The sequence below is a fragment of the Vicugna pacos genome, chromosome 11, assembly GCF_048564905.1.
Source record: "Vicugna pacos chromosome 11, VicPac4, whole genome shotgun sequence".
Lineage (NCBI taxonomy): Eukaryota > Metazoa > Chordata > Mammalia > Artiodactyla > Camelidae > Vicugna > Vicugna pacos.
The window spans coordinates 91,741,391-91,759,762 of record NC_132997.1 but is presented as its reverse complement, the minus strand read 5'-3'; the positions used below and the strand labels follow the sequence as shown (position 1 = coordinate 91,759,762).

General features: G+C 38.3%; 1 protein-coding gene and 1 long non-coding RNA gene across 7 annotated transcripts in view; one reads left to right on the top strand and one right to left on the bottom strand.

The window, feature by feature from the left end:
* Positions 1-14,892, bottom strand: part of SEC23IP (SEC23 interacting protein) — a 36,871-nt gene extending 21,979 nt beyond the window's left edge. For 5 of the 6 annotated variants that reach the window (XM_015235888.3, XM_015235887.3, XM_015235889.3 and 2 more), the window contains exons 1-5: positions 14,651-14,892; positions 9,811-10,343; positions 7,400-7,622; positions 6,406-6,599; positions 3,809-3,898 (exon numbers count right to left, since the gene is read on the bottom strand). In XM_015235888.3, coding sequence (XP_015091374.2) covers positions 3,809-3,898; positions 6,406-6,599; positions 7,400-7,622; positions 9,811-10,343; positions 14,651-14,813 — 1,203 coding nt within the window. In that variant the 5' untranslated portion in view covers positions 14,814-14,892. Of the gene's footprint in view, positions 1-3,808; positions 3,899-6,405; positions 6,600-7,399; positions 7,623-9,810; positions 10,344-12,783; positions 12,841-14,650 lie in introns of those variants that run through there. The other variant, XM_072972000.1, reaches the window with a different exon arrangement.
* A 931-nt stretch (positions 14,893-15,823) lies between these two features.
* Positions 15,824-18,137, top strand: LOC116282526 (uncharacterized). Its single transcript, XR_012078158.1, has 2 exons — positions 15,824-15,875; positions 17,848-18,137. It is a non-coding gene; the product is annotated as an uncharacterized lncRNA (long non-coding RNA).
* Positions 18,138-18,372: the final 235 nt, after the last annotated feature.

The following is an 18,372-nucleotide window of genomic DNA, read 5'->3' as shown; positions in this document are numbered from 1 at the left end:
ATACTATTCTGTTAAATCAACTGTATTAAATCGAGCCTGAGGTCATATGGAAAAATCTCAAACAAACAACCTAACATAGCAACTAAAGGAATTAGAAAAAGGAAAACAAACAAAACCCAAAGTCAGTAGAAGGAAGTAAATAATAAAGATCAGAGAGAAAATAAAATAGAGACCAAAAAAAAAAAATAGGAAAGAACAATGAAACCAAAAGCTGCTTTTTAGAAAAGATAAGCAGAACTGATAAACCTTCAGCCAGTCTCATCTAGAAGAAAAGAGCATCCATAAACAAAATAAGAAATGAAACAGGAGAAATAACAACCAATATCAGAGACACAAAAAAAACATAAGAAAATACTATGAATAGTTATATACCAACAAATTGGACAAATTAGAAGAAATGGACAAATTTCTAGAGCCATACATTTGCCAAGACTAAATCAAGAAGAAAAAGACAACTTGAACAGACCAATCACTAGTAGTGAAATTGAATTTGTAATTTAAAAAAATTCCCAGCAAACAAAAGTCAAGGACCAGACAGCTTCACAGGGGAATTCTACCAAACATATAAAGAAGATCTAATACCTATCCTTCTGAAACTATTCCAAAAAGTTGAAGAAGAGGGAACATTCCCAAATTCATTCTATGAGGCCACCATTACCCTGACACCAAAACCAAAGACACCACAGAAAAAGAAAATTAGAGGCCAATATCTTTAATGAATATAGATGCAAAAGTTATCAATAACATATTAGCAAACTGAATCCAACAATATATAAAAAGGATCATACACCATGGGCATGTGGGATTTATTCTAAAGATGCAAGGATGGTTCAGTATTTCTAAATCAATCGATGTAATACACCACATTAACAAAAGGAAGGATAAAAATCACATGATTATCTCAATAGATGCAGAAAAAGCATTTGACAAAATTCAACATCCATTCACAATAAAAACTCTCATCAGAGTTGGTAGAGAGGGAACATATTGCCACATAATAAAGGCCATTTATGACAAACCCACAGTTAACATCATACTTAATAGTGAAAAGCTGACAGTATTTCCTCTAAATTTAGAAATAAAACAAGGATGCCCACTCATGACACCTCTATTTAACAGAGTTGGAAATCCTAGCCGCAGTAATCAGACAAAAAAAAGAAATAAAAGGTATCCAAATAGGAAAGGAAAAAGTAAAACTGTCACTATTTGCAATGACATGACACTATACATAGAAAACCCTAAAGTCTCCACCAAAAAACTATTAGAACTGATGAATGAATTTAGTAAAGTTGCAGGATACAAGACTAATATACAGAAATCTGTTGCTCTTCTATACAGTAATAATGATCAGAAAGAGACAGACAAAAAGAAAAAAGAAAAAAGAAAAAAATCCTATGATCCAGCAATCCCATTCCTGGGCATATATCCAGAGGGAACCTTAATTCAAAAAGACACATGCACCCAATGTTCACAGCAGCGCTATTTACAATGGCCAAGACACGGAAACAACCTAAATGTACATCGACAAATAAAGAAGTTGTGGTGTATTTATACAATGGAATACTAGTCAGCCATAAAAAATAAAATAATGCTATTTGCAGCAACATGGATGAACCTGGAGAATGTCATTCTAAGTGAAGTAAATCACAAAGAGAAAGAAAAATACCACATGTTATCACTTATATGTGGAGTCTAAAAAAAAAAAAGACAAATGAACTTATTTACAAAACAGAAACAGATTCAGACATAGAAAACAAACTTATGGTTACCAGGGGTGGGGAGGAAGTGGGAAGGGATAAATTGGGTATCTGAGATTTGTAGGTATTAATATATATAAAATAGAAAAACAACCAAGCTTATACTGTAAAGCACAGGAAACCACATTCAGTATCTTGTACTAACCTATGGTGAAGAAGAATATGAGAACGAATGTATGTATGTTCCTATGTGACTGAAGTATTGTGCTATACACCAGAAAGTGACACATTGTAAACTGACTGTACTTCAATAAAAATATATTTAAAAAAATAAAGTCCTACTTAATAAGCAAAAAAAAAAAAAATCCTGTTTAAAATGACATTGAACAGAATAAAATATCTAGGAACAAACTTGACCAAGGAGATGAAAAACCATGCACCCTAATGTTCACAGCAACACTATTTACAATAGCCAAGATATGGTAGCAATCCAAGTGTCCGTCAATAGATGAATGGATAAAGAAGATGTGGTACCTGTACACACACACACACACACACACACACACACACACACACACACACAGAGGGGGAATATTACTCAGCCATAAAAAAGGATAAAATTCTGCCACCTGCAGCAACACGGACCTAGGGAATACTAGGCATAGTAAAGTATGTCAAAGAAAGACAAATACTGTATGTTACCACTATTTGTGCAATCTAAAAAACAAAACAAATGAGGGTATACAGCAAAACAGAAAAAGATTCACAGATTAAAAACAAAACAAAACAAAACAAAAAACCTAGTGGTTACCAGTGGAGAGAGAGGAGTGGAGAGAGCAAGACAGGAGTATGGGATTAAGAGATACAAACTACTCTGCATAAAATAGATAAGCAACAAGGATATATTGTATAGCACAGGGAATTCTAGCCATTATTTTGTAATAACTTTTAATGGAGCGTAATCTGTAAAAGTATTGAATTGCAATGTTGTACACCTTAAACTAACATAATATTGTAAATCAACTAAACTACACTTCAATAAAAAAAAAAAGTTTAACATCAAACTTCCCCCTCAAAAAGTGAATGCATGCAAGATGGTATGCAACTTTTTTTGTGTTTATGTAAAAAACAAAAGTTAAAAAAAAAAAACAAAAGGATAAGAGTGGTTACCATTAAGAGGCAAAACTAGGAAAATGCAGGGGTAGGAGGCTTTTATTTTTCATTTGATACCTTTCTATACTGTTTAAATTTTGATGGCATATGAATATGTTTTTATTTTAACTTATTTTAATATCAGAAAGGACTACAGCAGTGGTTAAAATATAGGTTATCTTTGCTTTTCTTTTATATGTTTTTGTAATAAATAACGTATGTTCTGAGAAACTACTGTATGCCAAGTACTATGCTAGATGATTTGGCTTAAATCATCTCACTTCATCTAAAATATGACCCTGGGAGATAAATCTTATTGCAGGTGATAAACTGGAGCTCAGAGAGATTAAGGATGGTAAATGGAAGAATCTGAACACCACACCCAATATCTTAAAAAAAGAAAAAGAAAAAAAAAGGAAAGCTTCTTGAAGACAATACAAATAAACTGAGGAAGAACATTTTTTACTTTAAAGGTTTAAATAAACCATCATCAAGGGCATGGTAGGCAAACTATGGCCTGCAGGTCAAATCTGGCCCACCACTTGTTTTTATAAATAAAATTTTATTGAAAATAGCCATGCCTATTGGTTTATATATTGCTGTCGCTGCCTTCAGAGACTACATGGCTGATAAAGCCTTAAATATTTACTCTCCAGCCCTTCACAAAAAAAGTCTGCTGATCCCAACCAAGTAAAAATTATATCAAGCTTAACTTCAGTGATGTATACTTAGCTTCAGCTACTGTGTTACCATAAACAGAAACTTCATAAAAGAAATTAAAATTTACATTTCATTTTTCATTTTTGTTTCTGTCAATAATGTGAACTACAGTAAACTTAAAAGCAATGCACTTGTTATAAATATATCCCTACTACAGAATAAAAATGAACATTTATCAAACATATTCAGCAAAGTAATTATTTTTAAATACCTAAACACTTTAATATCTTAAACAATACCTTTGGATTGTGCATAACAATTGTTTCTCCACTTGGAAACTCTAATCTGCGGTGCCACTGATTTGTGGTTACAGCTTTTTTATATTCAGCCTACAACGGAAACAACATATAATCCAGTATGACAAATCTATATCACATTAAGAGAAAATGTGGAAGAAAATTATAATCATGATGGTAATTAAAAATAACAGTAACAGCAGCTCTCATGCACTAACTGGTTACCATACTTACCATCACTTTACATACAGAATTTAACTACTTGCAATCATTTCTAAATAATACTATCCCTATTACATAGTGGTAAAAACCAAGGTTTAGACAGTCTATGAATTTCTTAGGGCTGCCATAACAAAGTATCACAAACCGAGTGGCTTATAATAACAGAAACGTACTGCCTTACAGTTCTGGAGGCTAGAAGTCTGAAATCAAGGTGTCGACAGGGCCACATTCCCTCTGAAACCTACAGGGAACTCCTTCCTCTCCTCACTAGCTCCTGGTGGTCTCCTGGCAATCTTCACTGTTCCTTGGCTTACAGACCCATCACTCCAATCCTCTACTTTCACATGGCCTTCTTCCTCTTTATCTGTCTTACCACTGTCATCTTATAAGGACACCGCTCATATTGAATTAGCGACCCACATCACTCCCGTAGGATCTCATCTTAATTAATTACATATGCAATGACCCTATTTCCAAAATAAAATCACATTCTAAGGGACTAGCGGTTAGGACTTCAACCTATCTTTTTTGGAGGGACACAATTCAACTGCTGGCGGACATTTTTAACTCACAGTTGCACAAGACCGCACAGTGATCACAGTGGTAGGGAGCAAAAGCAGAAGTGTCACTCACTCCCACCCACGACTTTCTGACTCCAAAGACTTGACTGTGCAATCATTCTCCTACTCTTCCTCCAGAGACACTATTCTGTTTTCTGTGCCTGCTTTCAGGGACAACATGGCTGATAGAGCCTTAAATATTTACTCCCCAGCCCTTCACAAAAAAGTCTGCTGATCCCAATCAAGTAAAAATTGTATCAAGCTTAAGTTCAAAACTTTTAAAAAGCAGTGAGGAAAAAGGTCAAACTGTGGGTCATGACCAGTAATAAACTGTAAAATCAATGTTTTAAAGGAAATAGAAAGTATCTAAATGAATGATATCTAGATTCATTCTAGATATGAATGTCCCATGGATCTTTGTTTTTAGTGGTGTGTTAGAGCTGATCACACACACCTCTTCCCAACTGTGTCCAGTTACATCATGTTGGTAGCTTAAAATTGGCCATGGTGGGAGTATTTACACCATGGAAATCAGCAAACACTAAATCAGGAGCTTTTTTCCCTGGAGAGTCAGTTTATCAAACACTACTGTTTCTGATAAATAAATACACACAAATATGTGTGTGTGTGTGTATACAAAATGCGTGTACTAAATCTCAATGTAAAATCTACCTTACTATTGGTTGAAGTTAAAAAAAATTTGAAGCCTCTGTTCTCAACAAGCTTTTTTCCCAATTTACTTAACCCCAACTAACATTGTCTTACTTTAGGCCAATACTCACCTTTTCACACTGATTTGGTTATAGAATAGTATTTCATAGTCACTACTATAGAGATCAATATTCCTGGGGCAGGCACAATTGACAATGCCTAAGAATCGCATTTACAAATTTTCTTTTGAAAAAGCAAATTACTCCACAAAATATATGTACTATTTTAACTGTTAGGAAAAAATATATATGAATAGATAAAGAACAGTCTAAGAAAATATTTTTAAATGTAAAATTTGACTTAAAAGGATTTTTTTTCTTATTTCTATTATTATTATGTTCTTCAAGGACAAAAAAATTCAGTAATTAATAGTTGGTAGACTTCACTGTCAGCTCCTAAACAGAACATAAGGCCCCGTCCTTGCTTGAAGCTTTCAAAATATGAATCTAGGTAATATTAACATTTTAGAGGCTCCTTTTAACATCAATATTAGTACTGTTTTAATGTTTAATGTTACTGTTGGTTATATAAGTTTTAGTAACTAATGCATTAAAAAATAGTAACTAAACCATTTCATTCTTCATTTCCCATGTATACAGATGAATTCATTTAACTTATTTCAAATACTTAATACTCAATAACTAAGTAGAACTGTAACAAGAAATTAACACAATTATGTAAAACAACATTAACCATCAGTTTTAAGGTGGCTAAAAAGTCACAACATTTGTTCCTATTCTTATATTTATTTTCATAAACAAAGCCTTTTACTAAATAATAATTTGAAAAGCATCCATATGCTTGACATGTGTTGTCAACAGCAGATTCCAGCAGCCTAAGTTCTTCTGAAGGTTTGATACAAGTACCCTATTAGATTAGATTTGTGATGTGCCCCTGAATAACATTCTGTCTTTAGACCTCGAGGCCATGAGTAGCACCTCATGAATGATGGCACCACCTAGAAAGCAATCTTCTTTGTGAACAGGATCAAGATAGGCTCCCTTTTACATAAAGTCTGCTCCACTGTGAGTGGTGTTACATGAGGTGCCAATGTATACAGAATCTATGTGTCTTAAAGAAAAGCATAAAGGAATAAAGCCCACTTACCTCTAGTTTTTCACTGAAGTCCTCTGTATAGGGAATAAATCTGCTATCTGTGTCCCCTTTGTAAAACCAAGTACAGCGTCTCACTTCAGCTGGCTCCTCCTCCCAGTACACAGCTTTCCTCATTCGGTCATAGAGGTAAACATCATAGCGCCCTCCATCCGTGCCTAGCACCACACTCTCTGGGTCTGGCTGGACTGGAGCACAAAGTCCACAGTTTACTCAACAGTTACCAGGTATATTTAAAAGTAATAAATAATGAATATAGTGACTCATCTACCCTTAAAGACAAAGAACTAAGCTCATTTTTGTTCAAAAATAGAAATGGAAGATTAATTTGTGCCCCTCAAAATGATGACTCTTAAGTGGGGAAGAAATAACCAGGGCAAAATATACACATGATCATGAAATAATTCAAATAACTGGTAGATTTCTTCTTTATCAAGTCAAAGCAGTGATGCTCCATGAAGCAAGCTTTTAAAGAATAAGTGATATTTAAGCCCCAAGATGAAATATCATCAGGATAAAGAAAGAAACTTATTTCTACACTGCAAGACTTCTTAGCGTCTTAACACAGTCCTGCACCATCTCAAGAGACAGATGTAGTTACAGCTCTTCGAAAAACTCATCTAACCACAGAACACTTCTTTTACAGCATCTTCAAGAACAAGAGTGCCATAAAAAAAAAATTTATGAATGCCCTATAGCTACAAACAAGGAAGGGAAATAAGAAAACTGACACCTGGGTTATATGAACTTCTCTATTTCTTGGACTTACAACACCTTTAAACAAAAAAGAAAACTACTAAGACATTTCTTCAAATATCTTGCTCAAATAACTCAGAATGTATACTAATATCATCTTAAGGTACAGGGGCTGGTGGACTCTACAAGGACCAAAGAATCTGACATTCATAAAAAGCAAGCCATGGATAAATGGGCTCTTCATTCCTCTCTTCCTAAAATCAGATACAAATGATGCAGGATCCATGCTTACCTGAATTATAGATTTCTTCAAGATTCAAAGAGTCAAACACACTGAAAGGCATCCATAGTTGTTTGTATTCTACCTCCTTGCAGTAAAACCAGTGGGGTTGGACAGGTTCATATTGGTTCTGAAGTAGAAAAGGTGGCGGCGCTTGCACAGGGGGACCCACAGGTTTAGCAGGTGCCTGCTGCTGGATTGGTGGGGACAACCCTGGTTGCACTGGAGGAGGAACCTGGAGGGACAAAAGTTAGGACCATCAGGTCTGTCCAAAGGAACAATTTTGTATATGCTTCAGATCCAAACTAACATTAGTAATAATTATCCTAAATATTTCTCTACACAAATAATTAATAACTAGGCTTCAAAGCAATTAAAAATCTTTTAAAATCTAGCAAAACCCAAAATCAGTTGCAAAGTGAACAGGACTTTCTCACACTGATGACAAAGTAAATTAATACCTTTATAAAAATCAATCTAACAATATGCCTCCTATGATTTATTTAATCTTTAAAATGTGCATATTCCTTGACCTAGCCATTCCATTTGTAAGAATTCATCCTAAAGATGTAATTGTAAAAATTCACCCATAAGAATGTATACCAAAAGGTTACTTATAATAGGCAATCACTGGATACAATCTAAATGTCTAACAGAAACCTGATTAAATAAATCATATTTTATTCAAATGCTGGAATTCTCTAGAACCATTAAGAATGTTTTAGAAAAAAATATTTATAACATCTAAAATATGTTCACAAAAAACATGTTTGTCTAGAAAAAAACTACCTGTTTGTCTAGAAAAAAAGATAAGAAAGACATAAAACAAAATAAAAACAGTTTTCTAGCAGCAATTTTTATTCATTTGGCTATTCTGCATTTTTCAAATTTTCTGCATTGAAAATATTTTTAATGAAAATAGTTTTAAATCAGAATACATCAAAAAATTTTTATTAAAAATAATTTCAGAACATTTTATCAAGGTTAAGTGTACTGAGGTTGATAACTGTATTGTGGTTATGGAAAAGAATATCCTTAGTCTTAGGAAATACATACTACAGTATTTAGGAGTAAAGAATCACAATGTATTTAACTGATTCTCAAATGTCTTCCCCCAAAACTGCACATGTACAGAGTGAGAAAGGAAGGAAGGGAGGGAGAAGGAGAGAGAATGTCTGAACATGTCAGTGTGCGTGTTCACAAATGACAGAACAAATAGGGCAAAATGTTCACGACAGGTAGATCTGGGTTAGGGTATTGCGGTGTTCTTTGTCCTATTTTTATTTTTGTAATTTTTCTTTAAATTTTAAATTGTCATTTTTAAAATTCTTAATCAGAAATCTTTTCAAAATTTCACCAGCAAAGTATACTAACTCATATTACATACCACAAATCTACTTTCCAATACACTGAAATCCAACATTACCAAGAGGTTGTGTATTGGTATGATTTAGATTACATGATAAATGGAGCCCAGTCTCTATCCCTAAGAGGGAAGTCAGATTACATTCTGACTGCAATACTACTATACTATCTCTGCCACACTGGGTTGGGTTCTTAATTCTTCCTTTCAATCCTTTTCCTTTTTTTGATTCAGTTCATTTCCCTTTGGAAGTCAGCTGAATAATTAGTGGGGAAAAAATCATAAGGGAATTTCATAAAATCTACCCAATGCAAAAGTGATTCCATCACTCCCCTGAGACAGTTTGTCTGTCTAGACCCACACTTCATAAATATAAATAAAGGAAATTATTGGAGTAATCAATTTTAGTCCCAGTAATTGTTTTGATTAAATAATATAATTAAAAAATGAGAAGCTGGTAGTCTGCTATAATTGCGTCGACTCTCACACGTCCCTAGATGACATTTGTTATTGGTATCTTACACTAAACTCTAGAAAATACTGGCATGTGGTTAACTCATTAAAATCAATTATTACTTCCATAACTAGATACTACAAACTAAAATATAACCCAATCAATGAGCTACCTTTACAAGATTTTTTTTTTCATTTTTCCTCCTACTCATTTTTCTGGAGTATTTTATTTTATTTTATTTTATTTTAACATTTTTTATTGATTTATAATCATTTTACAATGTTGTGTCAAATTCCAGTGTTCAGCACAATTTTTCAGTCATTCATGGACATATACACACTCATTGTCACATTTTTTTCTCTGTGATTTATCATAACATTTTGTGTATATTTCCCTGTGCTATACAGTGTAATCTTGTTTATCTATTCTACAATTTTGAAATCCCAGTCTATCCCTAAGTATGTAGCTTATAAAAAATACCCTCTGAAAATAATCTATCATCATATTGGTTATTAAAAGCACAGTGTTTTTAAAAACATAGGTTAAGATGAGAGAGAGATTAAAAATTAAAGTTCATAATTAGGACATTAAAACATGAGTCCATACCGGTGGCAAAGATCCTGGAGGCATCTGATACATCTGAACAGGGGATCCCGTGGGTGGAGGATGGGTAGGGTGGGCTGGTGTCTGGCACTGCTGCAGCTGCGGTGGTGCAATGTAAGGGTTAGCCCTGCTGCTTACAGCCGTGTGGCGATACGGATTATATCCTTGTTGGGGTGTTCCTTGGGGTGGGCTCCCAAAATGTGAAGGAGGGAGACTGCTAGGTTGAGAAGGCAGATAAGTATTTATTCCCATCTGCGAAGAAGGTGGAGCACCATACTGAGCCTTTGAAATGGATGGTGAAAATGCATTCGACACATCCTGGGATCCAGTTGTGAAAGGGAGAGCAGTTGGGGGCTTGGAGAATGCGGACTGGCCAGCCGATGTCACTGCTGTTGTTAACGGTGACTGTCCAATGTTCCCAAAAGGATCACTACTGCTTGATACCTGAGAGAAGTAACTAAATGTCTGTGGGGTAGACGTGTGAGCTGAAGTCTGACCAAGGAAGCTGTCCTCCTCACCAACATCTGTGGAATCCTCTGAAAATGAACAGAAGGATACATGGTTTAAAGATACGCTATCTCTGTAGGTAAGATTCCATACAGCAGATCGAGTAATTATACCTCTTATTTTGTTGTTCAAACTTACATTTCTGCATCAAAGAAAATAATGAAAAACTCTGTTTTTCTTTTTTCTTTGAAACCTTTTCTTTGAAATGATAAACTAGAAAATATGAGTAAGAAACAACAAAAGGAGGAAAAATTGTAACTCATTCATAATCACTGCTAACACTGCAAATACTTTGGTACATACCTTTCCATATCTTTTAAATAGACATAAATAGTTACATATTATTTATTTTGAAAAATAGGTATAAATTATGTATACATATTTGTATATAGGAGCTTTTTAAAATAGAAACAAAATGTATACCTACTATTTTTACATGTTATTTTGAATGCTTTTTCCTGGTAAGAAATAATTCAAATATTATTCCATTACCCAAATAAATGTAATTTTGTTTCTACAGTAATGACAAGAAACTACAGATATTAACTCTGTTGACAAGAAGGGGTGTGTCAGGGCTCTTACCTACAAAGCACTCATTGTACAAATGAGCATGTGGTATTTGTATTCCCAAGGCAAAGTAGGTCAACCATTAATTACCATCTCTAAAACCACACAGTACCACAACCAGATAACTAGTCTGGTTAGAGAATGCCGAATGAATGGCAAAGTCATTTTCCAACCAAGAAAAGTTCTCCTCACTTCCCCTTGCCCAACTTGATCTTCACTGGAGGTATTATGAGTATGAACTATTTATCTTCTCTTCCACTACCAAATTATAAAATCAAAATGTTTTCCTTCTATATGGCCTCAATGTGCTCAGTAAACTTTTATGCGCTCTCAGCTTGTAACTCTGTCTTCCTCATCTTTTTATTCTCCTGTCTCATTCCCTCTTATCTCCAACCCCTGGAGGCACAGAGCAGGTCAAAGGGGGTGGACTCTCTCCCAGCACACAGGCACGCTATGGTCCCTGCCCTTGGGACCTGTCACAGGGTGGCCCTTCAAGCTCTGAGCTCCCTCTTGACCTTTGCTGAAGGCGGCCACTGGGCTCGTGGAGATTCTGGCTTCAGCTCTTAGGATGCTCCCACTATATTCCACACACACTAACTTGACTGAGATCCTCCACTATTCAAAATACTCCTCTGTGTTCTTTCTTTGTACCTAAAAATACCACTTCCTGCACAAGGCCCTAGGTCTGCTTGTATCATTCTACTTTTTTCATACAGTTCCGGTTCCTACCTCTCTTTTCAGTCACATGAACCTCACTTGGACCCATATTTCTTAGTTCATATTTCAACATCTAAAAGAATGGAAAAAACCACTGTGGTATCTTTCATCCTTTAAGACAACTTGGGATCAACCTGATTTGAGAAACTTTTTTCTGATTAGCATCAATTACAAACAAAGTATCGATCTCAACAAGCTGCCAGCAGTCTCACCTCAGGGACACTTTCTAATTACATGTGGACACACTTGGCATCAAGACCCATTACTTTAATGAGCACTTGTGTACCTGTGACACTCCCAACTCTGTCTCAAATCGAGATTGATTCATGTGTCCCAGAACCTATTTTCCAACTGCTTCCTCAATACTTTTGACAGGTTCAGCCACATAGTAAGCCTAAACTGAATTCGTCATCTAAACTGCCCCCCTCCGTGTGCTCCTTTCACAGATCTATTGCAACAGAAGTCTGCCAACATCCATCCAGACGCTCAAACCAGAACCTCTCTGACTCCTCCTGTCTCTCATGCCCTTCCTTTAATCATTCAGATCCTCGTTAAAGAAATACATACACAGTATCCATTATATGCCAGGTGGAGACGGGTCTTGGGGTTAAAACTGAACCGAGAGAAGAGGCCTTTGCATTGACAGTCAGTGAGTCACTAAGTCCCAACAATTTGATGGTCTAAAAATCTCTCACATCTCTCACTGTTCTTCATAGCTGATGTGGCTAGGCTAGAGGGCCTCCCACTCCTGCCTGCCTCACAATGGCCTCCAGACTGACAGCTCTTGCTACAGTCAGCTTTACTTCCATGTAATCTCAGAAAATTCCAGTCTTTCTGAAACAACTCTAATTTCAATGCCTTGCTTAAAACCGTTTAAGGGCACACTCCCGCCCCACAGGAGGAACTACAAACTCCTCAGTATGGTATATGAGGCCCTTAGTGATCTGGTCCCCACTGACCACTTGAGCCACTCCCCTGTACTTGCTTTAGCCACGCTGATCTGAGGTAAGGCAAGGAATGGGGCAAGAGAGAAAGAGCAGAGGAAGGAGAGAGAGAAAAAGTGAACACCTACCACCAAATCCCACCAAATCTGCAGGTTTTATCACACCTGCAGACTCTTACACATGCCTTTCTGCCCAGACTCCCTAACTGCTAGTACCCTTCAACACCCAGCTCACGAATCACCTCCTCTGTGATGCCCTGAAGGCCTATGAGATGTCCTCTCCCTGGTCAGCCAGCCTGACATCCACAGCTCTCACAGCAGCATATCGATCCCTCTTTCAAGCCATCAAAAACCTGCATCACAATGACTTACACAGCTGGGTACAGTGTGTCTGTACATACTACGCAGTCACCAAGGGCAATGCTGTCTGCTCTTCTGTGTCTCCCTGACATCTGGAACAGAGCCTGGCAAACAGAAGCTGCCCAATCCATGTTTGCTGAATGAATGAAAACTGCTTCCTATGTGTCTCTTTCACTAACGTGTGTCACATTGCTTCCAATGGGACAGGTCCTTCTTTTGTCTTTGGAAATTCTCTAAACAGGTTTCTAATGATCAAATCTTTTTCAGAGGTGGGAAAATATTTGATCCAGAATTTTAGCCCTAAAAACTATTAATTTTCTTATTAAATAACCTATCTCCAAGAAACCTGTTTCCAAGACAAATTATCCTGTACTTGAACATGAAAATGTTTAGCATTAATTGATAGTGACACACACAAACAAAATATTATTCAGCAAGGAAGACGGGCATGAGCCAAACATTTGTGAAACAGAGGATGATATGAAAATCCCATGTACGGCTTTATTTATTCCTGCACCCTCCCAGAACATTCTGCTCCAGCCATGCTAGTCCTCCACCAAAATGGCAATGCCTCACCTTTCAGACACACTCTCAAAACAAGACATACATATTCCTGACTCCCATCCTTTTATCCGTTCAACAAGTCTCTACTGAAAAACTGGTCTACAGCATACTAAACACTGTTCTACATATAAGTTCCTGCTCTAAGGGAGCTTACATTCTAATGGGAAAAAATGTGCACATGTCAGATGGTGAAAAGCACCAAGAAGAAATATAACACTAAGGAGGGGGAACTTTCATGTATAGCTGCCTTCTGCTTGTCCTTCTTCACTTTCTGAAACTTTCCTTAGTCCTTCAAGCTAGATTATTCAATGGAAAAATATTCAGCATTTACTGAGGATCTATGTGTTAGACACTAAACAAGATCCTAGAAATAAAAAAGTATGTTAGTCATACGTCAAGTTGCCCACAGTTGCAAACGTCAAGAAGCCCACAGTCCAAAGAAGCAGATATGTTTATTTCACAAACATTTATATCCAGACCCTATATTCAGTGCTTTACAAGAATCAATTCTCTTCTCATTACAGCCCTATGAGGCTATATATATATATATATATATATATGGAAAATGAAGCACAGAGAGGTAAAGTAACATGCTTGAAGTCGCACAGTAACTTATTTGCTGGGCTAAGGCTGGAACAAGTTCTGCGCTCCTAAACACCAGCCAGGTTATGCCACATAATCTTTAAAATGCAATCTCCCTAGACTGTAATAAAGATATGAACAAAGAGCTAGGGTGCACATAGGAGTCGGGTCCTAAGAATAAGCAAGAGCTCCTTAGAGAAATGATGCACTGCCTTGAAAGATGAGGACTGTATTCTGTACTGTAGCAACTGTTACGTGTCTATCCTAGGAGATACCCTACTGTATCCTAGGAGAGGCAGCACTTATTTGCATTCCCTGAAAGCACCTGGCACACCTGTAGGTATTAAACAAAAATTTGTGAAATGCCAATACAGGAGTGGCCAGCAATCGGAACAGAGTTCCTTCGACGAAGAGCCTGGCCCCTGCCCCCAGGATCCCAAAGTCCCCGGGCCACTCAAACTTGGCCACTGATGGCCCTAGCAAGCTACCAAGAGGGTCAGATCCAGGCAGATGACAGGCCTCCCGTCCGACCCTCATCACCCCACGCCCCCCGCCCGCCTCCCTGCACACACTTGCCCCACCGGACTCCCCTCTCTTTACTACCTCCGGGCAAGAGCAGGGAGGTCGAGGCAGCGGCGGCTTGGGTGACCGGAATAAAGGGCACGTTGAAACTGAGCTCCGTGGCCGAGGAGGAGAAGAGTAAGTTAGTGCCCGAAGAGGAGGTGGAGGCGGCGCCGCCGCCACCGTTAGGCTTCCTCTCAGCCATGGCTGCGGCCCACCGTCCGTTACACGTCTCCGGCTGGCCGGAGAGGCACCACTGGCCGGAAGCAGATCACATTCGGGGCCAACACACTTCCGCACTTGCGCACAAGGGCCGGAACTCCGGGTGGCTGGTCAGCAGCCCAATCCTTTCCCCTAGGGGGCCGCCAGAAATCAAAATGGCGTCGCAGGCTTCACGCCCGGGTCCTAGCACGTGACAGCCTCCGCCAATGCTCGAGCGCGGCTGGAAGCGGAGGCCGAGGCTGGGGTTGGAGAGCAGGAGAGGAAACGCTGCGGGTTGTGTGAATCAAGTATGAATTGACGCTGAAAGTCTCGGATTGCTCAGGGCGTTCCGGACTTCTGAAAGTACAGACAGGAACGTTTAACTGGACAAGATTTTGGAGAAACAGCGGAAGCCCGCAGGCGTAGGTAGCAGAGTGCTGTGCGCAGAGGGGAGAAATGTGAGGGCCATTTGTAGCCAAGGTCTAGCCAAACTCACTCCAGCAATCACTTTTAACCCGCTCACGTGTCTTTCTGGACTGAACTGAACTCTTGTCATTGGCCCAGAAATAGAAATGGTAAAACTTTTTAAATTTTTAAGCCAAAGGAAAGGGAAAAAAGTTTAAGAGAGAAACCAGGGAATTGACATTTAGGTGTGTGACCTTTTTAGATAGCTTTCTATACTTGTCTACAATAATCTGACTGATTTAATCCCAAAATGCACTGTGGATAATTTGGATGTAATTGGCATCTTTCATATAGGTAAAAATTACGAAAGAAAAAAAATATCTTCTTGGAGGGTAGGAGAGGGGGGATAGAAGAAACCCTAAAAGAAGCTTTGAAACAATGAAACTACCCTCTCTCCCAGCTGTTCACACCTATATAGTACCTGTTTATTAACTAATTCAATGACTAGTGTGCTTACTGTCAAAGAAAAAGAAAGCCAGGCACTAGCTTAAAGCAGTAAGGATAGATTTTATTCAGTAATAACTATTGCATTAAGGAAGTGGGTACATCATGAACTGCACTAAACTGAACTTCCCCGAAAGGCTGGAGACTTTAAAGACAGGTGTGCTAAGGCAAAGGCACTGAAGGGTGCAAAGGGGTATTGGTCCATGTGACTAGGCCACCCAGGTTTGTTAATTTTGTTAATTGGCACTTATCTGTAGGAGAAATAGACTTCTCACATCTTTATGGCAGGCAGTGGTACAACTTAGAGCAAGGTACCCACCAGGCTGGCAGGATACAATTCTCAGGTCCTTGAGAAGACAGTTTTGGGTGACAGAAGACTTGTATCTCAAAGGGGCAGAGAAAGGATTTATAATTGCAAGCTTTCTAAAGTAACTGCTTTAAAGGAGGTTCAGCAGCCTGTATGCCTATACCTGTTTTGGGTTGGAACAAACAGTAAATTCCTGGCAGTGTTGAGTTTTCTCAGGCAGGCATTTTAAGGGAGACAGGGTTCATCCTGGGGACATGGCCTTAAGCTACTAGTAGCCATGCTACAGTCTGGTTAAGAAGTCTTTGTCATTATTATGGGTGGTCAAGGCAGTATACTAAACACTAGGGGTATTGTGGTATATGAAATAGACACACGACCCTTCCTTCTTGGAGTTTACACTCTGGTCAGGAGGACAGACAACTAAACATATAATAATAAACTAAAGTGTGATGAAAGTTATAATGTAGAATATCCTGAAGTGTGTTATGTGGAATATTGACACTATTAGGAGAGGGAGGTATAACACATCTAGGGGAGGGATAGCAAGTACTTAGAATGATCAGACCATCAACCAAGGACCTACCAAGTCTGGAGTAACATGAAAGACTTTCTTGAAGAAGAAAAGCAAAAGTTGAGACCTGAAAGCCAGTAAGTAGAAGTTAACTGGAAAAAGTTGGCAGAAAGGGGGTTGGAGGAAGTGGTGAGAGACAGTTACAGATAAGTTTACTACAGTATATAGGGAAACCTTAAGATGTGACTTTTGGGCATTAAAAGAAACATAGGTTACAACGTGGCTGGAGCCCAGGGAGCAACTGGGAGAAAGTTGGGAGATAAGAATGGAAATTAGACCAAGGCCAGATGATGCAGGGTCCTTACAAATTAAGAGCAAAAGGGACTCAAAGAAGGGTCTAAAGGAGGGTAGAGGAATAATCACATTGTTCTGCAGAAACGCTCACTCCGACTTCAGTGGAATAAAATAGATAAGGAAAGAGCAAGCCTTGGAAGTGGAAAGAACAGTTGGCAAGCTGCTGCAGTGGACCAGCTGAGCAATGATGGTGGCTCAAATTAGAGCAACTGCAGTAGGAATGAACAGAAATAGGAATAATTACCAGAGAAAGATGTCAGATTGAACAGCTGTATCTTCATTTTCTTCTTCCTGAAACTCCGTTGAAAACACAAATGGGTTTGTTTGATTTTTTTTAGGCATAGATTCATGCGGATGAGGAGAAGGGGAGAGGATTCGACAGCAATAAGATATTGCAAGGCACCAAAAAATAGACAATCAGTAGATGATTTAGCAAACCAGCAATGGAGAAAGCTCAAATGCAGCATTATTTGCACCAGAGTATCACCAAAAGGTCTAGGACCTGATAACCTTAGACACCTCTGGAAATGGTGGCAAAGCTGAAGAAAGAGGTCCTATAATTAGGAGGATTGGTTAAAACTCTTTAAGTGAGGTTCCCTCCCCCACTCTCAGTAAGTAGACTACTGATCATCCCCCTTCAAGGAAAAAGACTTAAGTTTTCCCTTCTGGAAAAGGTAAAACAGAAGGAAAATTAAGCAAGTATGTATATACTGAGTAATAAAACAATTTCTCCACTTAGCTCCAAAACACTAACTGCCAGTTCTTCTACCTCTAGGTAGGCAATCATAAGAATCTTCTTCGGGTCATGGGAACAGATCTAGAGATAATGAAATCAGGGTTCCCCAATAAGACACCCCAGCCACATCACTCCCTTATTGATCTCACAATCAACAAACCCCAAAACACACCTTGCACTGGCCCTAGTACCTCTTCTTTGCCGCTGTTTTGGACCTCCAGCCTCAACTCAGCTTAAAAAGAACCTCAAATGCTCCTGCTCCACTGGTGGCTCCTGCACCTGCTGTAGCTCCTGCAAATGCAAAGAGTGCAAATGCACCTCCTGCAAGAAGAGCTGCTGCCCCTGCTGTCACGAGGGCTGTGCCAAATGTGCCCGGGGCTGTCTGCAAAGGGGCATCGGACAAGGGCAGCTGCTGAGCCTGATGTTGGGAAAGCCTGCACCCAGATGTAAATAGAGTAACATGTACAAACCTGCATTTAAATTTTTTCCCTTCTACCCTGACCTGCTTGCTACATTCCTGTTGCCATGAAATATTTGTATGAAAATAAACTCATCTAGACAAAAAAAAAAAGCCTCTTTATATGCTCTGAGCTCCCAGGTACATTTTTAGTCCCCACCCTTTTTTTTCAGGCATTCTTTCAGCAAATATTTATTATTATGTGAACCCACCTCCACGCCAGACACAGGGGATACCAGAGAGGACAGATGGGCAGAGACGTTGTAGTTCACACTCTAGGGTACAGTGA